The sequence below is a fragment of the Ochotona princeps genome, chromosome 21 (genome assembly GCF_030435755.1).
Source record: "Ochotona princeps isolate mOchPri1 chromosome 21, mOchPri1.hap1, whole genome shotgun sequence".
In the NCBI taxonomy this organism is placed as follows: Eukaryota; Metazoa; Chordata; class Mammalia; order Lagomorpha; family Ochotonidae; genus Ochotona; species Ochotona princeps.
In genome coordinates, this window is record NC_080852.1 from 15,376,874 (window position 1) to 15,401,276 (window position 24,403).

A 24,403-nucleotide genomic window follows, 5' to 3' on the forward strand; every position below is an offset into this window, starting at 1 on the left:
ATACGTCGGAAGACATAGTCATCATCCTTGGAAACTGGTGCTTACACAAATCAAGATGTTTTGTATAAAGTGGAAAGTGGTACAAGAGCCTTTGTTGTTCACATAACACCAGTTTGAAATTTTCCGAATTTCAAAGTTCACCTGTTAGTTCTTCCTATGTCTACTAGTTAGGCGGTGGGACAATGTAATAACGCTAAAGGCAGAAAAAGGAAACTGCACAAACCAGAAAAAATAGTGAAGAGCATTGAGGAAAAAACTAAAAAGGCAAAGATATCCCTCTTTTCTGGAGAGAAGGCGAAAGGCCGTAAAGGGAGGCAAACTCCGCATCAGCCTCTCTACGGCCTCTTAGGCCAGGGGATCCACGGCATGCCTTCCAGAGCAAGGCAGCATCTATGCGGGGCGCCCTAGGGGTCTATAGGGTCTCTTCCTGGCACCAGAGTCAACACCAGATACACGAAGCGCAGATTCTACAGGGAAGGCATCCACAGTTACTGCCCAAAAACCTTTATCAAAGTTAGCCTACAATTTGGGGAAGCTAATCTTCACACTTTTCACCTACTTTTTTAAGAGGATGGAAGAAAGTGTCTAACAGTAAAATCAGGAATGGAAACAGGAAGTTAGGACTCCCACCACACTCTCCAGTGGCTCCAGACTGAAGGGCCACCTCACACCTATGCCTCAGCATCACTCAACTCCTCCTTGCCACAAATGGCAACCAACTACTGTATTTAACAATCAACATATATGTCCTTTCTCTATTTCTGCAGAAGGAGCCAGAGACCCAGAGTCTTAGAACACGATCCAAAATTCTGGAAGCTATGTGGCTATGTCGGAACCTATCAAAGCCTATGGGTTTTGAAAAGGTCAGGCTGCAGAAGGCATCAGGCAGTGAGTTAAGCAGCATGCCTGCATCCCACATGCAAATGCCTGGGTTCCTGGCACACCAACACTTAAGATCCAGTTTCCTCCTAATACACATCTTGGGAGGTAGCAAACGACAGGGTGTTTCTCTGGCTCCTTGCTTCAGCCTGCCCCAGGCCCAGCTCTTGCAGGCATCTGGGGTAATGAACCACCCGATGGATAGAAGATCTTTATTCGCCTCTCCTCCCCCTTTCACTCTCTCAAATAGATGATCAGGTAGGGGCTATTCTTCCATTCTGGTTCTCTCTTTGAAGATCTGACAACACCAAGCTAGAGATATATTTATGGCCATGAACTTCCAGGGAAAGCTATGGAGTAAATACTATCACAAGAGGCTTTTATCAGGCAAACAAAGAGCTTCAATGATGATGCCTACCCAGTGGCTTGCAAGACATATTACCTACTTGCTCCCTAAATACCTTTTCCTTGAACTGATAGCACTGTAAATTTTCCTGAGGACTTCAGAATAAATAAAAACATGTTATCTTTTAAAATGGAAGGCAACATTTTCTCTTAACAGGCAGTGTTAAATTTTATCAAAACCAAGCAATCAAGTCTGACATTTCAAAGTCAATATTGAGAGCCATTAGGATATACATTATGTATTTTTCATACTAAAAAAAAAAACCCAAATATGTCCAATTTAGTTAAAACCATTTCCAAGCCATGGAATCCTGACAAATGCTAAAAAGGGAATTAATCTCTAATTCCTATGGACTGAGAGGGAATCTTCCCATCATCACTTTTTGCAGTCAGTCCCCTAGCAGCATGCACCAACTACATGCTAAGCCAAGGACAGCATGGCAGTCCTGCTCCATACAGGTAAGACCACAATAATGGCACATGGCCAAGGTAAAGGAAAATATCTGAGTGAAGGCTTTGTTACTTGCTGTTATTGGTGCAATCTACTTCCTTGGAGCAGTGTTACCTTCGGGACAGTTAGAGATTGGAAAAACAAAATAGAGTTTATTTCTATCTAACTGCTCGATGTCAATCAGAGCATGGTACAGTGAGCAAAACAGTACTTCTTAATAATTCTATCTTTAAAAGGAGTTCCTAGATAATATCTGGACTACACTGATCCTCATACATTACTACTACAGGCTGTATTGTGTGTACTTATCTTCCCAGCCGGAGATACTCTCTCAAGTGGTGAGTATACAGCAGTTCCATTAGGTTTAAAACCTACCTGCCAGTATGTGTGTGGACTGGATAGTAGGGCTGGTTGGGTTGAATTAGGCTTCAATGCCCATTGACATGTACAAGAGCTAAATGGGATGTGAGACAGACTGAACAAGTCTGCGGTACATACTGGCATGCATGGGAACCAGGGTAGGGAGCAGGCCTGGTGGGAATTATGGGGAGTTGCCCGACTAGGCTGCGGCTCATACTGGTTTGCGTGAGGGCCGAGTATGAAGTGGGCAGGACTGGGCTGGACTGCAACACCTACTGACATGTGGAAGACAGGGCTGGAAACAGAACTGACCTAGCAATTGCAAAGACCAGCATGTACATAAGCTGACTAGGGTAACGGTCTGTGCCGGATCCTGTACTGGCAAGCACACACAAGAATCAGGTCTGGGGTCACCTCAGACAAAGTTTCTCTGGGGAATCCCTTCAACTGAACTGCTCATCTCAGAACCCCAACCATGAAGCGACTATGTCAACCAGTGGATTCTGAAGAGATTTCATTGTGCGTGGAATGGCGAGATTGGCAGCGATTGGCAGCAATTCAGAACTGTTGAACTATCAAAACTGCTTGAGCAGGACCCTCGGAGCATGCCCCATGTTGGGGACCAGGGATGGGAGGGAGGCTGGGTGGGGCTTCTCCCTTTGTCTCACCCTGACCCCAGATACAGAAAAAAACATATATACATATATATAAAATTAGTGTGGGAAAAAAAACATCTAAATAGTCTTTTTTATCTACATCAAGTAAAAAACTGCTAAAATTCACTTTCTGACAGTTAAACATTTACCCAACAGAAATTAAAATTAATGTACATAATGGAATTGAGATGTATCCACCCTTTCCAAACTTTTACATACTAAGGGCCTGAAACCACTTGTCTCCACTGTTGCTGCTATCCCCGAACCACCAACCCAGCAACTGCCTTCATTTCAAACCCATCTCTCAAGTGTGCCTGACACCTTGTTTATTAGGGAATCAAAGTCTTTTCCATGTGTTTCTTACAAACGCCAGGTCAAAGCGCAGTCAATCAGTCACAGCCGAACTGACATTTCGAAGAGCCAGGAGGTTTAGGGATGAGCCCAAACGAGCATCCCAGTTTTGGCACTTTACAAACTCTGATGCAGACAAGTTAACCTTCCTGAGCCTCAGCCTTCTCTTTCCATGGGGACGAATCCCTGGCTCTCAGTGTTGTTTGAAGGATTAGGTGGAGCGATCGGGTAAAGCTCTCAGTCTAGTACCATACCGCTGTGTGTGATCAAACAGTATGTGCCACTATCTGCACTACTCTTACTTGCTACCTGGTATTGGATATGATTCTTCATGTTTTAAAGTTCGCATTTACTTCTTAAAAGTACTAGTTTTCCACTCATAACACAGATACACAAACCATACAGGTACAGGAATCTGTCATGCTTTTCTAGTTTTTAAATGCCTGCTACTAAAATCCTATATTTAAGAATATGTTTTGGGCCTGGCATGATAAGCTAGTAACTAAATCCTCACTTCGCATGCGCCAAGATCCTATGTGGGTGCTGGTTTGAATCCCGCCGCTCCTGCTTATGGACTGGGAAAGCAGTCGAGGATGGTCCAAAACCGTGAGATGCTGCACCCGCATGAGAGACTAGGAAGAAGCTCCTGGCTCCTGGCCTCGGTTAGGCTCAGCTCTGGCCGTTGCGGCCTCTTGGGGAGTGAACTGAGGATGGAAGATATTTCTCTCTGTCTCTCCTTTCTGTAAATCCAACTTTCCAATACAAAAAATATGTTTTTATTTCAAAATGGTGAAGGAAAAGGATCTTCATTAAATTTCTACACATACCTGGCACTGAATGAATAACTGTTTTATTTGTTAGGGCTACCATAACTATCGCTACAATTAAAAGACTACAGTTCTTGAACAGATTATAAACTTCCCTAACACCAATTATTTTCAGCAGCAGCCACAAGCTTTTAGAACAGCCACCACCAACCCAAGATCTCTTGAAGCAAGGGTCATCACAGCTGCCAGCTCACGACGAAAAGCTCATCAGACACAGCTTGAAGTCAGTTCAGAGAAACAAAAAGTACAGCACACAAAGTCTATGGGAGACCACGTCTGTTTCCAAGACAGCAGTTCATCAGAGCACAGGGAAAGAGGCCTAGAAGCAGGAATCAAGGGAGAAGAGCAAAGATCCTATTCAGAGGCTACAAAACAAAGTTCATCTTGGGAAAGAAAACCGCCAGGATGGGCCAGAGGGATTCAGGCACACTGTCATTTATTTGTATACAACCAGTTATTCCCAAACCAAAGCCATTCCTCTCTTCAAAACATATAGTTACTCAATCCCTCAAAAAAGGTGCTAAGACATGGAAAACAAGAATGAACACTGCTCTATCAAACTCACTTGACTAGGAGATAAAATGCTATTGCAGCGAATAATACCCACCCTCTCCTTGGTGGGTGGTCTATATTGGTTTTCTCAAGGCCAATTCTGCAAACATATCCAAGACTCATGTAAAAATTTGTAAAGCTAATTCCTTGTATTCAGTATTTATTCCACAGATCTAACAATGACAGCACATTTTATCAAAAGTGATGCTTGCTTTATGCTGACACCAAACTTCTGGGAGAAGGGCAGCAGCAGTGGGGGGATGGGAGGGATTGATGTTACCAAGTTAGATACAGAATGATAGGGAGAACTTCTTTGAGAAGGTGGTACATTCAATCTAACTTTAGCAGGATGAGAAGAAACGGGGGTGGAGGGGTAGGGGGAGCAAGGTAGAGGCACCAGGAGAAACAGCAGTCCAGTCAAAACTCTGGCAGTGAGAAAGAACATCCTGTTAAGCCTTGGCTCAGAAAACCTCTTCTCACCATATATTGAATTGTACCCCTACACTTAATGTTGTTTCCCCAGGACTCATCATCACCTACATGCACATTACTAACTTTTTAAAACAGCATTCTCCCCTACTAAAATAGCTCTTTTAGGGTGATGCTGTTTCTCTGAAAACTAGAGCAATATGTAACACAAAGCAGATATTCAATACAAGGCGAATGAATGAACAACAACAAAACCAACACAGCGTTTGCCAGGGGAAAGCAATCCATCCTAGATTTTATGAAACCTCCTATCTTCAGTCCACCATTACTCAGAAACTTGGGCATCTCACACTAAGGAGGCAGGTTACACAGTAGGATATGCTCTCCAACTTGGACTTTAGACATTGTCAATTCAGTTTCTACACTGCTATCATGGTAATATTTCCAACCACGATGACTATCCCAAGTCACTCTAACTTGTGCCATTCCATACATCCAATGTCCTCTGGAAACCTGGTGCTTAGTAAATTCCAAATTATTTACTGACCAATTGCTGATGAGGGTTAGGACCACGCCTTTTCATCCCATTTTCAGCTGTATCCACAGATTCCAGCTCAACAGGTGACCCAGAACACTGTTTGTCAAATGGTTTAGGGATAAAAGTTAAGTGAATGAAGCCAAAAGAATGAAGCCAGAGGATTCTGAAGGCTATAATCCATTGGACAAAATATTCTAAGGCCTATCAAAGGACAGAGACTACAACTGGTCAGAAGGGAAAGAACCAAATAAGCAAATGGAGTCTTTCTTGCCTACTGCCAAGTGCCCAAAGCAGTTCCAAGGGGGTGTCCTTGGTAGAATGTGAACTGTCCAAAATCTAAATCAACTAACTTAAATAACTGAATTCAGGGGCACGAGAGCCTCTACAGAGACCCTGGTGTTCCACACCTAAATATCAGTAAACTCTTTATGATAACCATGAATTAACTTCTATAACTATAAGGATATCTTTTTTTGATTACAACAAATCTTCCTCTATAGTTTCCACAGAGAACAAGGTAACTCAAAATGCAGAACTTCCTGAAGTAAAATGAAAATTTCCAAGAATTGAAAAGGCAATTTTCTAAATGCCCTCATCAAGCAGAAAACCCCTTACGACACTCCCTATACCCAGCCACCTATAAGTTGTACTCACACTGACCATTCAGATACACTCCCTAAAGTAATGAGGAGTACTCTAATCTGTTGCCTGTAATTTACTTTTCCTGTACAGAAAAGGGGATTTGAAATATTACATGCAGCAGTCTAAAGCACAGATAGGCGTCCAAAAAGGAGCAAGTGCAAATCTGCACCAGCAGGAGAAAGTAAATACCCACACAGGCTTCTCTCTGCAAGTCAAAAACATGGCCACAGGAGGAAGTCAGAAATACTAAGCTCCTACTTCTCTTTTTACTCCAACCCAAGACAACTCAAACTCAAGTTCATTTGTTTACACTCTGCCATCCTGGGCATGCCAAGGTTTCCTCTCACTACCTACAGATCACCAGTCAAACCATTTAAACCTGCTGACCACTATGCCATTGTACCATTACTCCCATTTTATACCTAAATTGACTGAGGCTCTGCAAGGCAGTATTATCTTCAAACCCTTACCTACTAGAGTTTTGCACTGTTACTTGAACTCAAGACAAGCTGGGAGGCAGAGATCTAACTACTTGAGACATCATCTCTACCTTTCAAGCACACATATTGCAGAGAAGTGGAATCAGGATTGGAACAGGGACTTATGTATGCCCAGTCACTCCAGTACGAAATGTATTTCAGCTGATGTATGCCAAAAGCAGGTCTCTGAATGCAGGTTTAACTTTAAAACTGGAATTCCCAATATTACCTCTGTGACAGTTGACTTAAACCCTCTCACACAACTTCTTTGCTGAACACCTCCTGATAGTTCAAAGAAACAGGAGTGCCTGGAACACAATTTTGATCAGAACAGATAAGAACATGTGTCCTGATCATCACAGATGCTGATTTCTGAGAGGCCTTAGTAAAATAGGAAAAACAGGGCCTGGCACGGTGGGTCAGTGGCTAAATCCTCGCCTTGCACATACAGGGATCTCCCTGTTCACGGCCCAGCTGCTCTACTTCCTACCCAGGTCCCTGCTTGTGGCCTGGGAGAGCAGTGAAGGATGGCCCAAAGCCTTGGGACCCTGCACTCCTGTGGGGAACCCTGAAGAAGCTCCTGGCTTCAACTCAGTTCAGCTCTAGCTGTTGAGGCCACTTGAGGAGTGAACTAGTAGATAGAAGGTCTTTGTCTCTCCTCTCTGTAAATCTGCCTTTTCACTAAATAAATCTTTAAAAAAAAAAAAAGAAAGAAAACAGAAAAATAGGGACAACACATGACACTCTGCTAGAGAAGAATGTTTCTGAATTTAAAGGACTATGTTTTATCCCAAAACAATGTCATGTTTTTAGAATAGTGAGAACATATATAAAACACTGACAATCTGATGTTTAGGCTGCAACTTTATGGTCTAAAATACAAAGCCTGGGAACCACTGATTAAAAGCATTCCTTTTTTTTCCTCCTGTATTACTGGTTCTCCTGTATTTCTGGAATCAGGATTATAGAAAACACGTGTATAACCGGAGAAGGCAATAGTTACTATTTTAGGATGGTGAATCTAATTGATAATGAACTATTACTTTTCCCTTGCCATATGTTTACATGAGAGAGAAAAGGCATTTCAGGCTAGCAGGGTTTTTATTACAAAGAGGAACAGGAACACTTAATCTAGTTTTATGTTATGAGTGGCTGAAATGCAAAACTCATTCTTTTCCTTCCTCTGCTCATTTATAATAATCCCTGCTGTACAAGATGAATATAAATGTAACCCTGTCTTTCTCCTAAAAGCAGCCAAACTCCAACTGTTAAAATCTACTAACAGTCTTCTTTTTCTCCTTAGAACTTCAATCAAAAAAAAAAAAAAACTTTATAAATCCAAGGGGCACACTTATTAGAAATACTGCCATAAACTTTGAATATCAATGTGATTAAATGCAATCTTGTACCAAAATGCTACGTAAGTAGCGAAACTTCACTTCTCCCTTTTTAAAACATTTTTAATGGCACAAATCCCAGATGATCATATTTGCTATCTGCTGCAACCTTAGCTTTCATTTAATCTTTTTGCAAGAAGCCAATTACTTCTAATGCAAACCACATACTTCCCCTCCCACCCAAAGAACAAGCAACTACAACAGAGATTCTTGTATGGCCCAGCAAGAAAGAACACACATCTTAAACTTTCTCCAGGTAAAGGTCATTAATTCTAAACAAAGATAAGAAAAGCAAAGGTTAGGGTGACCTGTTCAAGTCCCCAAGAAACAGATGCACATTTAGACATAGACCCAGCTCGGCAGGGTCATCAAGCATGTGGGCTACAGAGTTCAGTAGACCTGAGTCACAGAGCCTCTCTGAGAAGATTCGTGAATTTGGGAGACTTGCCTTAGTTTCTTTATCTGAAAAATGGAGATCATGGTGACCACCAGATCACAGAGTGCGTGGTGAAGATCACATAAAAGCACTCCCAGAGCACGCGCTGTCCAGAACCACAGGACACTGTGAGACGTGGACATCGGGAAAGACGTCCTTTCAACAAAGAGGTGCAGTGACAGCCTGTGACACCCAAACACCTTAAAGGTGAGTGCATTTATCTTACTTCCCTCTTCAGATGAGCCGACAAGAACCAACCAAATCTGTAAACGTACAACTTGGGAACTCCACCCTCATGCAGGTAACAGATGCAGGGTGCCCAACAACTAGCAAGCCCCGAGGGCCCAGGAATCAAGCTGGGACCAGGTAGGTGCTGCACTTTTCACCAAGTCCAACAGCAGGAAAACATGGCATCTAAACACACCATTTGCCTTCTTCCTTCAAAATGCCAATTTGCTTCCTGGAATTCTAAGACCTCCAACAAGGTTTCTTCCCTAAGCCAGCTCAAGTGCACAGATTTTAAAAGATTTCCGTAAAAATCTCCTGAAAGTTTAAACCCCCACACGGGGGAGCTTACCACAGCCCAAGTGCCAGGCTCACCGTCCCAGGCTCTTGGAAGCTAGGGCAGTAAAAATAGCTCTGGTAAACGCTGTGTTTAAATGGCTCTCAGGTACATATGACAGAGCTGTCACAGCAACACACCAAAGCCACTTACACATAACAGCTTCTCTCTCCATAGATTTCCTTCTAGCTCAATATCTCCAATACTGAATAAATTTTTAAGAATACTGGGGCCCAGTGCAGTAGCCCAGTGGCTAAAGTCCTCGCCTTGAATGTGCCTGGGATCCCATATGGGCTAGTTTGTACCCTGGCTGCTCCAATTTCCATCCAGCTCCCTGCTTGTGGCCTAGCGAAGCAGTCGAAGATGGCCCAAAACCCTGGGACTCTGTACATGCGGAGGAGACCCGAAAGAAGCTCTTGACTTCAGATCGGCTCAGTTCTGGCCATTACACACACTTGGGGAGTGGACCAGCAAATGGAAGTGTTTCTTTCTGTCTTTCCTTGTCTCTGTAAAATCTGACTTCTTAAAAAAAAAAATACTGGATTTTTCCTCCTTACAACAAAACAGTCAAGGAATATTAATGGCCCACTATACAGACTGTGCAAAAGAATTCATCAGAACAGAGGTGGGCAAATTTCCGTAAGGGGCAGCCAGCAAATACCATCGGCTTGGGGGAATCACAACGTCTGTCACATCTCCTCCACTCCATGGTTCCCTGTACTGAACAGGCAAGCCACAGACGACAAGGAAATGAATGGCTGTGGCTATGTTTGCTTACCCACGGCAGTAACATTCCAATTTTATGTAATTCTCTCACGTGGAGCACTCTCTCTTCTGAGTTTTAATTTCATTTACCAATGTATATGGCATTCTCAGGCCACAGGCAGGATTTCACCCATGGGCTGCAGTGTGATCAGAGAACCTCTGATGCCACAAGCCAAAGACTCCCTGCTGTGGAAGAGTGCCTGCCTGGGTCTTTGGAGGCTTCCTTGCCATAACTTAGGGACAGAGCTAACAGGTAAGGAGTGACACTCAGGAGCTGTCAGGAAAGCTGCTGCTCACCCCAAACCCCACCATTCACTGCAGTCCTGCTGGGCCTCTGCCGGGCTGTATCAAAGCGTGGGCAATCTGCAGCAGGGGCATTTGAGCACACCTTGATTGGGTGTTCAATTCAGCAAGCACCCCCAGGGCTCCTGAGGCAGACAAGGTTCTCAGAGTCCTGTCTGAGGCTACGCTTAGATCTCCATCAGAGATGGAAGCCGAATGCAAACACCGCCACCTGCAGAATCCTGACACATTCATCCAACAGGTGAAAACTGTCAGTGCCACTGGCCTCAAAAGGCAGACACAGCACACATCAAGACTCCACTTGAAAAAGGACTCCACTTGGGAGGGAACAGGTTGAAGTCCACTGCATGCAGGGAAAAAAAAAAGAAAGAAAGAAATGATGATATGATGTCTTGGCCATTCCTCAAAATAATTTGTTGAGGAGCAGGGAAGAGATGAAGCAAGAATTGGCCATGACTCATTAGTTGTTGAAGCTGTGTGATGGAGACAAGCAGCCTCATTAAAATGTTCTCTCAACCTTTTTATGCTTCAAATTGTCCACGAGAAAGTGTCTCAGGTGGGGAGAGGTGGGCACACAGGGAACAGCTAAGAGAAACCCAAGAGAAAATGCCAGAGAAATGCTGTCTATTTCAGGGACCGATTTCACACCAATAAAGTAACATCTTTAACAGCACTTCACACAATCACCTATTTGTTTTTCCTTAACCTTGAACCATTTTCTCCCCAAACAAAAAAATAGCAGCATTGTTTTCTTTGGGTGTCACAACTGAGGCTACACACTTTCTCCGTGTTCTACAAAAAACTTTAAGGTGCCAACCAATCTCAACTTGCCCCAGGCTCATTTATGTCCTTGTTTTGATGACAGGGAAACCACCTGTCATCAAGTTGTGTGTATCACCCAGGATTGTCATCCTACCCCTGTGTCTAAATATCACAGACAAGAGAGGGGGTATCCTGTCTGCACTTTGAGGAAAGTGTCAATGGAGCACACAGAAAATCCTAAAGACAGCCTAGGGCCTCCACCTTGGGCCGCAAAAGTCCTCCTGCCTCCAAGGCTGTAAATACCCTTTTAAGAGTAACACAACAACGGAAAAGGGGTCATTTGAACTCAGAATCCCCATAGTAGCCTCCTTTTTTGTCTTCTGTGACAAATACCCATCGAGCACAGAAGTATGCCTTTACCAACAATTCCCCTGTTCTCACAGAACTTAACTCTAAAGACTGAACTATTACAGAGAAAACAAAAATTTGGGCACTGGGGTAGACACAGTGAAGTAAGGGGAAATTCAGAGTACTATCATACAACAGGTTATTTAAAACTTAGGAACAGGTTTCCAAGGAAATCGTTATTTTTCTAATCCCACTGTTAGATCTGCACAATAGCATACTGTCACAAGTTCTAAAGTCAGAATTTGAGAAATCTGGAAATTCAGTTTCACAAATACTGTGGAAGTCTGAGGGAAAGCAGTTTAGAGTATAACCATTTTAAAAAACACATTATCAATCTTATTCCAACAAAATCAATTCTAATCAACATTACAGAAAGTCATAGACAAACTAGCCAAAAACAAACACAAGGGGGCTAACATCTGAAACATAACTAAAACTTGATTCTAAATGTCCCTACCTGAAAAAAAGTAATTAGCTAAAGCACAAATGATCGCACTTCTATCTAAATCAACAGTTCCAATCTGTTCCCAGAGCATTAATCCTTAGTCTCACTGTGAAGTAACTGGCCAAAGTAACCTACAAGAAACAAAAGAGAGAAAACAAAAAGAGAAGCGAGATGTACAATCTTAACCTTTGGGAGTGGTGAGCAAAAACCCAACAATAAACATACATAGTAATTTTTATTCAACTTCAGAAGCAGTGTGACCCTCCTGAAGCCTATTTAAGGGTCCCAGGTGAAAAAATCCAGACCTATGTGCCAGTGCTGTGCAATGCTGGCATCCGCATGGGTACAGGTCCACTTCCCTGTTAATGGCCTGGGCAAAGCAGAAGACAGTCCAGGTGCCCGGGTCCCTCTTACCTATAGAAGAGACCTAGAAGAATCTCCTGGTTGCAACCATCCCAGGAGTGAAGCACAAGACAGAGTATCTCTTACCATTCCGCCTCTACAGTGCTTTCAAACAAACAAAATTTTAAAAATTTAGGAAGTTGGGGGGCTTGCACTGTGGTACAATAGGTAAAGCGGCTGCCTGGAACATCCCAAGCAGGCTCTTCCATTTCTGATCCAGCTCCCTGTTGGTGGCCTAGGAAAGGCCACGGAAGATGGGTCAAGAGCCTGGGTTCCCGATACCCATGAGGGACACCGGGATAACGCTCCTGGCTTTAGCCTCTGGCTCAGCTCTGACTGTGGCATCTACCCAGGGAATGACCAGACAGAGGACTTCTCTTTTTTTTCCTCTCTTTAAATATATTCAGAAATCTTGGGGGAGAGGGTGACTGTAAAACATAACAAAATTAAGATAGTTAGGTCTAGGATTATTAGAAGTTGTAAGGATTGGAAGGCATTAGTGTGTACTTAGTCATTTTATGAGTTATCTACTTTAATTTAACCCCTACAATAGCCTAGGGAAGCATCCTCTTTTCCAAAAAGGGAAAGCTATATTCAGAGATGAAACAACAAATGTATCTGATTTTCTCTAGACTCAGTTTTCTAACCCATATATACACAATTATAGACTAGAGATTTCAAAAAATCAAGTTCATACTCCTGGAAATCTCCCAAGATGGAGAGCTTTGGATTTCCACAGTTTCATTTAAATAATCTATTCATACTTCTTCTTAATCCAATCTCACAGCAAGAGGAACGGGTTCTTGGGGACCAGCACTGCGGCACAGCACACTAAGTTACAGCTTGCAATGACAGCATCCTTTATGAGTACCAACTGCTTCGCTTCTCATCCAGTTCCCTCTTAAAGCACCTAACAGCAGTAGAGCGCAGCCCAATTGCTTGGGCACCTGCCCCACCCCATGGGAGAACTGGACAGTTGTTTACTACTGGCTTCAGAATGGCCCACCCTGGGAGCAGTCTTTGGGGAGTTGTGGTATATGGAAGTGCGCCCTCTTTCAAATACATAAATAAACCTTTCATATACCTCTGAAACATCTTTTCTTGGTAGGAAATAATGTTAACCCAAAACAACAGACATAGGCCAAAAAGTTTTGATAGTAAGAGTATCTTCATTTCTGAGGCTACTGGCATGGGTATGCTACTTGCTAGAAATGTATGTGCTAAAAAATGTAAGTGCTAAAAAATCTTCAAACCGCCTCTGCCCCCAATCTACCATGTTACAAATGAAGACACAACTGAATTCAAAACCTCAGCCTCTACTCCAAAGTAGAGGTAGAAGGCATGAAGGACAGGCAGTCTGAGCAACAATATCCTCCAAATGGTGAGAGCAGTTTAACCAAAAAAAAAAAAAAAAAAAAAAAAAAAAAAACCAGAAGGGGGCATTTCTGCTTAGCATTACATCACAGCAGATTAGTAAGTCTCATTTGCATTCCCTATCAGAGAAACACTGAGTCCAGCTTCTAATCTAGCTCTCTGCTAATGCACCTGAGAAAGCGGCAAAAGATGATTCAAGCACTTGTGTCCGGCCATCCAAGTGAGAAGACCCAGACGGCGTTCCAGGCTCCTGGCTTCAGCCTGTTCCAATACCTGTGCTGTGGCCACGTGTGGAGTGAACCAGGGAATGGAAGTTCCCTGCCTTTCTCTCTCCATCTTCCTGTCATTCTGCCTTTCAAAGAATTCTTAAAAAAAAAAAGACCTCTAATACGTACTAATATTTGACAGGATGCACGTGGGCCTTTTGTGCCTCAAGCAGGTAAAGAGGCCTTAGATCTTCATAAGAAATCTGTTGATGAATATATCCCAATAGAAAAAGTGGGGGAACTGTGTCCACACCACTTAATTTGGCTAACACTAATACATTTAATCACCCTACAGTGCGATTACCAAAAAAAAAAAATCCTGTTGTCGCAAAATCTGAAACCCTTACGGAAAATGCATCCACACCCAAAACTAAAAACAGGAGTGGGTCAGGGCCTCTAAAACTCTATTTCCTATGACAGTTGCCACCTAGTGATCTTAATTTTTTAAGCCCAGGCGGACAGCCAATTCAACACGAAAACCGGACTAACAACTGATTTTTCCTATTGCAACATCACCCACAAATCCTGCGCTCTCCCTCTCCTTCCACTGCCCTCAAACATCAACTCTTAAAGTCAACTAACTGTCTCCACAGGACCTGCTCCTGTGAAAGTTGGAAGCTTCCACAGTTGGAAGCTCTCAAACACCACTGGTGCTACCCTTCTCCCAGCGCTAGGAGGCCACGGCCACTTTCAGTACCAAAGGGCAGGTGCTAAAAACAAGAGGAAAACTTGCCAATAGTAACAGTCAGCCACCTTCCAAGCTGCCAAAGCTGTACCTACATGAGCTATGGATAAAAATCTTATCACACTGAGTGTCTCCAGGTGAGAAATCCAACTGTACGGAGAACATACACTGTCTGGGACACGAAACCTCGCTCAAAGCCTTGTCCTTCCCGACCAGAGGTGTGGTGCAGCCATCACATGGCAAACACGGACTCCTCAGAGAAAATTCTTGACACCTGACCCGATTCCCACCTGGAGGCATCCCTGCAGCTGCAGGTATTTCCTTCCCTAGAGTATGGTTTGACCAAACAATTTGAAACTAACCAATAACTAAGACTCTGATTTCACCAGCTGTAGGCAATAAAGCCTTATTTCACGGAAAAGAATTCTGGCAGGTCACATCAAGACTGACGATTTATACTTAAGGGTTGTGATGATCCTTCTGGAACATCCTAAAATTTGTATCTTAAATCCCTCAGAAATGGGGCTACATGAGACCTGGTGTTAACTTTTTCCAAATGCAAAATTCATTGATTGCCAGAAGTCAGTATGGAGTGGCAAGGTTCCTGTATTGAATACCAACTCCACAAGCACTGGTGGAGATGTTTCCCGGGGCAGAGAATTTCCTCTGGCACTCCAGTTCTCCGCAAGGAGGTCAGACCTGAAGGGATGTAGGTTGAACTGTCTGCTGGCTCCCGGCGACTCATCACCCAGAAGGCTGCGCTGGCTGCACCTCACCAGGCCTGTATGGCAGGGCTCTGCTCCAACAATTCCGGGACAGGAAGCCCCCGGAAGCCCGACTTTCCAGACTCACTGCCTCCCCTCCCCCGCCTCGGGCAGCATCCTCCTAGAGCGACGGGGGAAGGTGGGCAGTTCTCCGCCCTGGCCAGGCCAAGAACACTTGCCCCTGGTCGCACCAACTCCACCATTGGGGCTGCACTCACCTTCCCGGCAGAGCCCCATGACTTCGCGGTTTTTCCCAAACTCCTTGAAACTTTCTTCCAATTCCGTGCCTAGGAGATACACACACACGGGAGGAGGGGAGAGGCAGGTCAGTGGCCGGGAGTGTGACGCACGCTCACGCACGCACGGGGTAGGTGTGGGCACCTCCGCGTTCCGCAACCCTGCGAGCAATAGCATCCCTGACCCCCGAGGGGGCGGGTCGCAGCGCGGGAGGGGGTGATGGGGGGGTGGGCAGCACAGGGATGAGGGGAAGGGGAGGCTGTGGGGAACGAGGAGGGCGTGGACACTTACCATCTTTCCCTGGAAGTTTGGAAGCCTCGACCCACAGATTCCACGGCTGCCCCAGCATCGCTTCAGGACTGGGCAAGGGCCTGCGTTCCCCAACCGTCGCCATTGCGGCGGCCGAGGTGGAGGCGACGCCGGGGCCGCCGTCCTCCGGCCGCAGGCGCCGTGGCGGCGGCTGCTGCCGCTGGGGCTGCGGAGGTTGCTGCTGCTGCTGCTGCTGCTGCTGCCGGGCGGCCGCTGCTCCGCCCGCCGCGCGGCGCGGCTCCCCCCTGACGTCATCCGCGGCCCGCTCCGACATTCTTTCGGCTCCTGCAATGTAACAAAAAGGGGGAAAAGAGTCGCGCGGGGGCCGCTTTTAAGGAGGCGCCGAGGAGTTCCGGCGGCATGCGCGGCCCGCAGGCCGGGTGGGGCGCGCTGACAGCGCCCCCCGGCCGCCCGGCCCCCGGCCCCCTCCCCGGCCGCCCCCCGCCCCCGGCGCAAAGTCCGCGGCTCCGGCTCGCTTTCGCTTTCGTCTCCCGCGACCCGCGCGCGAGAGAGAGTTGGGGCCGCCGGGAGCCCGCCACCGCGACGCTGGGTCCCCTGCCCACAGCGCCCGGCGTGAAGGCCGGCGCCGGGGCTGTCTGCGTCCCCGCCTCGCCTCCCGCCGCCGCAGCCCGTGGGGAGGCCCGAGCCGCCCGAGCCTCCCGCCCCCGGCCCCCGAGCTGCCTACCCCGCGGCAGCTCGCATCCCCGGGCCAGGCCGGCGGCCCCGCTCCTTCCTTCCGTCCGCGCGTCCGTCCGAGCGGCGGCGCCCGACCGGCTCCCTTAAGCGGAGGCGCCTCCCGCCGCCTCCTCCCCCTCGCCGGTCCCTCCCTCTCTGCTCGCTCCGGCGAAGTTTGCACGTCAAGCCCCCGGAGTGGAGCCAGGGCCAAGTCGGAAACGCAGCCACCTATGGAGGAGTCGGCCGGTTGGCCCCGGGGCACCGTCGACTACGTCGCCGTCAGGCCTTCTCGCCTCGGGCTGGGTCTCGGGACGAGGACCTGGTACCGCGAGCACTGCGCTCTCAGCTCCCGGGCAGCCACACGGTTGTCAAAAAGCATGAATGGGAAACCGCCGCCGAGCGGACGGCTGGAATATAGGAAAACCACGGGCCGGCGTGGAAAAACCACCCAGGTGACACCCAGGTGATACCCCGAAGCCACGCGCACGCGGGGCGCGTCTCGGCGCTCACAACTGGAGGTCTCAAGTTTGCGCCCGGGGGACTTGGCCCCCAGCTAGGAAAGAGGAAATCGGTGTCAAGTAGAAACAGAGGCGATCCTTAATCCCACTTACATGTTTCACAGACACTACCCAGAGTTCCTGTATTTCCACCTCCATTAATCCTGGAAGTGATTCATTCACCCCCAAAATAAAAAATCTTGCCATATGAAGATATGATTCCTTTTAAGCGAAAGTTGCTAAGGCTGTCCCTCTTTTTCTCATCCAAGGCTTAGGGGGAACGTATGAAGCCCTAGAAAACATATTTAGAAGAAACTGTATTCGGTCCGATTTTCTTCACTGAGCACTGCCCCTGTAACACTTCCTCTCAAGCACAGACAACACAACAGTTTGGGCTGGAGAGATGCACTGAAGATGGTCAAATCAAAGGCTACTCAATGAAGGAAAGCATTCAAAGGAGCTGAAACAGTAGCAGACCACACGGAGCACTTTCAGTAAGTGTTGCTATTATTACTCTTTATCTAAGGCTGGTGTGAAAAAGTGAAGGCTGAGGCAGAAACAATGATTCCGATCCTCAGGTTTCAGCCTGCAGTAACATCAGTCCTGGGACAAGCAGGAACTGCTTTCCTGCAGGGTCTTCTCCCACCAGACTTCCAGGGGGGTTCATTACCTGGGTGTTTTTTTTTTTTAAGATTTTTAAAATTTATATTGGAAAGGCAGATTTAGAGAGGAGAGACAGAAGGAAAGGTCTTCCATCCACTGGTTCACTCCCGAAGTGGCCCCCAACGGCCGGAGCTGAGCTGATCTGAAACCAGGAGCCTCTCTGGGTCTCCCACGCGGGTGCAGGGTCCCAAGGCTTTGGGCCGTCCTCGACTGCTTTTCCAGGCCACAAGCAGGGAACTGGATGGGAAGGGGCTGCGGGATTAGAACTGGCATCCGTATGGGATCCCAGTGCATGCAAGGTGAGGACTTTAGCCACTAGGCTACCATGCTGGGCCCACCTGTATTTTTTTTTAATTATTTATTATTTAACTTCATTAATTACATTGTATTATGTGACACAGTTACATAGATACTTGGGTTCTCCCCACCCCTCCCCAAACCCTCCCACCATGGTGGATTCCTCCACCTTGTTGTATAACCACAGCTCAAGTTCAGTTGAGATTCCCCCATTGCAAGCGTATTTTTTTTTTTAATCTTAAAACATCTGACAGAGGTGGCTAACTTTTTTGTTGATAGAATAAAGCCCAACTTGTAGAAGCATACAAATGTTTAAGTAATGGTAAAATATTAATAAGGAAATGTTTGAGCCCATGTGACACCAGGTTCTGATGAAGAGCGGTTGTTTTTGTTTTTAAATGTAAAAGCTTATACACATATATGTGAATTTTTAAGAGATGCAGAAATAATTGTGTCAAAAACTTCCTGGACTGAATGTATCCAAGTCTGAAAAGTTTAAATAGATGCCTTCAATAGTTTTAAAATGCGAGTGGCCATCTAAGTATGCAGGTGATATCTCCATAGAGTCAACTGACCAGAGACTAGAAATAGGCTTTAAGAAACGGGGCCTGGTGCAGTAGCCTAGTAGCTAAAGTCTTCACCTTGGGCCCCCGCACCCACATGGGAGATCCGGAAGAAGCTCCTGGCTCCTGGTTCCTGGCTTTGGATTGGCGCAGCTCTGGCCATTGCGGCCACCTGGGTAGTGAATCAGCAGACAGAAGATCTTCCTCTCTGTCTTTCCTCTTCTCTATCTATCTGCCTTTCCAATAAAAATAAATCGTTTTTTTTCTTCAATGCCTGTGCTCAACATGTACAGGCTTTGTCATGTCATTATTCCCTAAACAATACACTGCCACAGCTATTTATATGGCATTTCCCGTGTATTAGCTATTACCAGACTTTCTCTTCAGAGACAGTTAGGAGGATGCACACAGGTTATATGCAGGTCTCCAGCTTCCTGCTGACACACACCCTAGGAAGCAATAGGCGATGTCTCAAGTAGCTGGATCTCTGCCAGCTGCATGGCATGGCAATATGTTTATAAAAAAAAATTAATGGAAAAATCACTTCAGGCTCCCCGCTCACATAGATACCCAACACCCAGTTCCTCTGATGTGTGAAAGGATGGGTTGAAAATGAAAACAGGATGACAAGCATAAAGGACAATCTCGTCTCAACTCATAGCCTCATTTCCCTCCTTCTACATGTAAGATTTACTAATATGATTTCCACTCAGGGAGACTGATCTAACACTTTACAGTGCTTCCATTTCTCTCATTTTTGTTTCAGATCTCCAGCGTTTTTGGTTGCTTTAATAAAAAGCAACCGAGGCTTAAGATGAAAACACACTAAGCGTTCTCTTAGCACTAATGACAGCTATTACAGGAAGCGGTTACCAGTAGCGGTCGTCAATTATTGAGCACCTGTCAGGTGCTAGGCATGGCGGGACATCACTCACTGCATCATTTCAGCAGTTGAAATTGTGGAGGAGCTGAACTATTTACAATTCCATGTGGAGGAAATAAGGAAGGGCTCTGAAGCCAGTCTTGCTATTGCTGGGTTCCGATATTGACTCTTCCATTTATAAGCTGTGCAACCTTGGGCAAGTTACCTAATCTGCCAACACCTCTGTTTCCTAATCTGTAAAATGGAGGTAAGGCTGCGCTGCTTCTGAGCATTACATGAAAAGATATATTGAAAGCACTGAGAGGGCCCGGCGCAGTGGCCTAACGGCTAACGTCCTCGCCTTGAATGCGCCAGGATCCCATATGGGTGCCGGTTCTAATCCCGGCTGCTCCACTTCCCATCCAGCTCCCTGCTTGTGGCCTGGGAAAGCAGTTGAGGACAGCCCAAAGCCTTGGGATCCTGCACCCGCGTGCGAGACCCCGAAGAAGTTCCTGGTTCCCGGCTTCGGATTGGTGCAGCACTGGCTGTTGCGCTCACTTGGGGAGTGAATCATTGGACGGAAGATATTCCTCTCTGTCTCTCCTCCTCTCTGTATATCTGACTTTGTAACAAAAATAAATAAATTAAAAAAAGAAAGAAAGCACTGAGAACAAAGCTGAACACAAAATAAGTCATGTCGAACCAAGCAATTCAGTTCAATCTTTACTACCAAACTGAAAAGGACAGGGGGCAACAGTACGACACACAAACTGCTGGCATCTGCCCAACCAATTCTTTTTTTTTTTTGCTGCAGCTGGGATCAATTTTACTATTTACACCTATAAAAAGTCCTATTAGCAACTGCCTATTCTGACACCCCAAGTCGTTTTGGGTTTCCTCTTAGCTGAAATGCATCATGAAAAAAAGTGAAAAATGGAAGCTAAAAAACTGTACCTAGTAGGCCCAGCATGATAGCCTAGTGGCTAAAGTCCTTGCCTTGCATGCACCAGGAGCCCATGGAGGCACCAGTTCACGTCCCAGCTGCTCCACTTCCCATCCAACTCCTTGCTTATGGCCTGGGAAAGCAGTAGAGGATTACCCAAAGCTTTGGGACCCTGCACCGGCGTGGGAGACTCTGAAGAAGCTCCTGGCTCCTGGCTTCAGATCAGCTCAGCTCCAGTTGTTGGGGCCACTTGAGGAGTGAACCAGAAGATGGAAAATCTTTCTGTCTCTCCTTGTCTTTATAAATCTGACTTTTCAATAAAAAAAAAAAATCTTACCAAAAAAGCACCGAGTATTCAGACTTGGGCAGCATTTAAATAATGCTTATTTTTCTAATGATCTCGTTTTGTTTTTATTGCAAAGTCTGATTTGCAGAGTTAAGGAGAGACAGAGAAAGATCTTCCATCAGCCGCAACAACTGGAGCTGAGCATATCAGGAGCCGGGAACTTCTTTTGGGTCTCCCATGTGCGTGCAGGGTCCCAAGGCTTTGGGCCATCCTCTGTTGCTTTCCCAGGGCTCAGGCAGGGAGCTGGATGGGAAGGGGAGCAGCTGGAATACGAACTGGTGCCCATATGGGATCCTGGCGCATGAACGCAGGGACTTTAGCCACCAAGCTACTTTGCTGGGCCCTAAACAATGTTTCTTATATAAAGAATATTGTCTATAAACAAGACTACAACAGAACAACTCCATTTTATCAACAATGCAATAATAAAGAAATGGATGATCTTACCTAAATACTCCCCCTCCTACACTGAGATACATGGAAATGGCGAGGACAATTCACGCTCAGTCAGTATAAGGTTTTATTTTGTTTTGAAGCTGGCAGTGGTATGCCTTTTTATGAGAGCAATCAGTGCTTCTGCCAGTGTACACCTCAAGACATCTCTGCTGCTGAGGAACGGCACTACCAACCTGTATCTTTTAAGACATTTTATAAAGGTGTGAACAAAGGGGACTCAACGGACCCAACAGTTCCTTACTGCCTGTCCCAGGGTGCTAACAACATATTAACGATTTTGCTAAGGACAAGACAAAAGTAGGAAGTGGGGCAAATATTTTAATTCATCTGATTGCTCTTATGGAGAAAGCCGTCACCACCAATGAGACTGTATGTAGCTTGAGAACTAGGTTGTCAGAAGTGAAATGCTGCCAAATGCGGAACATTTTAGCCCTTCCAAGGATGTATTTAAAATATGGTCTTACTTCACCATCCAAATTTAGGGATGTTCCCAGGAGGTGCCAAGGGTAACAAGGTCTGTCTTTACACAAAGGATTTTTTTTGCACATCACATTCACTGGTAAAAAGCTCTGCTCAAAGGCATAACAATGTACCTCTTTCCTCCAAAAGTTGCTATTTCCCATCTTCAGATCTAGTTTAATTGTAAAAAAAAAGAAAAACAAAAAACAAAACAACAACAACAAAACAAAACTGCAAAGCTCAAATTGCCCTAAACCCTTCAAAGCTGCAAAACCCCACAAAAGACTCTGTGTTTTGGGATAAAACATAGGGTCCAATAAAACATTTTAAGAAACTTGAAAACCAATAACTACAGTGTATTTATCTGTGTCAATTGCAGAGTTGGTTACAGGATTCTCCATTATCAAGCCAAAGGCTGGAAGTCATGTGAGTAGTAAGTTCAGAACCTCTGAATGAGAATGTGTTGGCTTTGGTTCCTTCATACCCTCCTACAACGCAAGCCTTTGTTCATATCCCCTTCTTGCTCCTCTAACCACACCTCTCCCTTGCCTCCTGGCAGAGCCAGCACTAGGCATGAGTGCTGTCATCAGCTGGCCTTTCAGTGATGGTGCTCCCTCTAGCGGGATATCTCATGACCTGCAATGAACACACCAGCAATCCGGCAGAGGGAGAACACTGCGAGGACTGACCGGCTGACAAACAGGTGCAAATTCAGGAATGATAAGGGTAGTGGCAACAGGGACCCTAGCGATGAGAAATAATGATCTTCTCAAAGGTTTAATCCACATAGCTACTCATTTTACAAAGCATATCAGTTGCTAAGTCTTTGTTTTCTTTGGTTTTATTTTTAAATATTTACTTTTTTGAAAGAATTACTGAAAGGGGACGGAATAGACGGAGGGAATGAGAGACAGACACTTTCCACCCTCTGGTTCACTCCCCAAATGGCCACAATATCCAGAGCTGAGCCAGTAGCCAGGAGCTTCATCCTGGTCACCTTCATAGGTGCAGGGACCCAAAAATATCAGTGTCCTCTGCTTCCCTTTCAGGCACACGAACAAGCAGCCAGATGGGAAGTGCAGCAACTGGAAACTGCCCAGATGTGACACCATCACTGCCCCTTTTTCTATATATGTATGAAACTACATATGAATTTCCCTCAAGAAAACAAATTACCATAATAGCAAATACCTTGAAAAAACAAAATTTAAATAGACATACAAGAGAAAAAAATAGAAAAGGTGATAAAGTAATAATGTACAAGTGTTTCTAAAGATTTAAGATGGATCTGTTGTTTGATGATAAATTTAATTTGAAATCTTGATTGAGATGCAGGGGTTTGGCACACCTGCTAAGACACATCCCACTGAAGATGTCCGCATTCCATATCAGAGTATCTGGGTTCAAGTCACTGTTCTGCCTTCAACCCAGCTTCCTACTGCTGCACATCCTGGCAGGCACAAGATGGGTCCCTGCTACCAGTTCTAGCTCCTTGCTATGTAGAGGGCATTTGGGCAGTGAACTAGCAGATGCGAGATTCTGTGTGAGAGTGTGTGTGTGTGTGTGTGTGTATACATACACATCAGCCGTTCAAATACACACAAAATAAATTAAAAGACAAAATAGGGCCCGGCGCAGTGGCCTAGTGGCTAAAGTCCTCGCCTTGAATGCACCGGGATCCCATATGAGCGCCGGTTCTAATCCCGGAAGCTCCACTTCCCATCCAGCTCCTTGCTTGTGGCCTGGGAAAGCAATAGAGGATGGCCCAATACCTTGGGACCCTGCACTCGTTTGGGAGACCCGGAAGAGGTTCCTGGTTCCCGGCTTCGGATTGGCACAGCACCAGCCGTTGCGCTCCCTTGGAGAGTGAATCATCAGACGGAAGATCTTCCTCTCTCTGTCTCTCCTCCTCTCTGTATATCTGACTTTGTAATAAAATAAATCTTTAAAAAAAAGACAAAATAAGCCATTGAATTAAAAGTAGAAATTGTTGGAGTGTTTATGTTGATTAATTTAAAATATAAATGGATTCAGTTATAGAATAGTAATGGAAGAGTTGGATCAACATTTGGCTCTATGAGGATGGTGACCACAGTGTTACTGTGTCCTTTGGCCACTAGGAGGAGGGATGCAGATTGCCCTGGAAAGGGGATGTGGGGATGTGTTGGGGTGAGAACAGCTGAGGGTATGTTTGAAAGGGAAGGGATGACTTGATCCCTTCTCCTTTGTCCATGACCCTTGCCACCCACCCAGCCCCACCTAGCCAAACTGCTCTAAGCAACTGATGTTTAATTCAGAAAGTAAGCATTTTTACAAAACATGAGGATTTTTCCAAACAACTTCTGGGGCACTGGCAGCACAACAATCCTAGCTTCAATCTCACTTACCTGGTATTTTTTTTTAGAAAAACAGAATCAAATATAATTTGGAGTTTGCTCAAGTTAAACTTTTATGATTTAAAGACACCTTCAAGAAAGTAAGAAGATGTCCTGCAGGATGAAGAATGTGACTCTGTAAATCATTTATCTGATAAGAGACGTAGCCGGAATATGCAACTTAAATAATTTAAAAATAAAAAGCTAGGCGTGGGCATTGTGGTTCAATGACTTAAACTGCCACTTCAGATGCCCACATCTCATACTGGAAGACCCCTTCTTTCAATCCAGCTTCCTGCTAATGTACCAGCAAGGCATCAGGTAACACCCCAAGTCTTCAGTTTCTGCCCTCTACGTGGGGGAGCTGGGTGTAGCTCTTGGCATCTGGCTTTGGTCTGGTTAAGCAGCTGTTGTGGGCATTTGGGGACTTAATAACCACAGTGAATATTTCTCTCATCCTCCTCTGTCACTCCACCTTTTATATCAATATAACACTAATCTTAAAAAAAATTGAAAATAACCAATTTTTAAAAGCTAAAAAAAGATAGCGTTTATTTTTCAATTCTCCCACTTTTTTTATAGA

The 24,403-nt window shown here is 45.4% G+C and overlaps 1 protein-coding gene across 5 annotated transcripts in view; it reads right to left on the reverse strand.

Moving 5' to 3' along the window:
• The window catches only part of ATXN7 (ataxin 7), a 109,798-nt gene that overhangs the window by 80,409 nt on the left and 4,986 nt on the right, over positions 1-24,403 (reverse strand). For 4 of the 5 annotated variants that reach the window (XM_058678913.1, XM_058678912.1, XM_058678911.1 and 1 more), the window contains exons 2-3: positions 15,667-15,969; positions 15,357-15,425 (exon numbers count right to left, since the gene is read on the reverse strand). In XM_058678913.1, the coding sequence (XP_058534896.1) occupies positions 15,357-15,425; positions 15,667-15,958 (361 nt within the window). In that variant the 5' untranslated portion in view covers positions 15,959-15,969. Of the gene's footprint in view, positions 1-15,356; positions 15,426-15,666; positions 15,970-24,403 lie in introns of those variants that run through there. The other variant, XM_058678914.1, reaches the window with a different exon arrangement.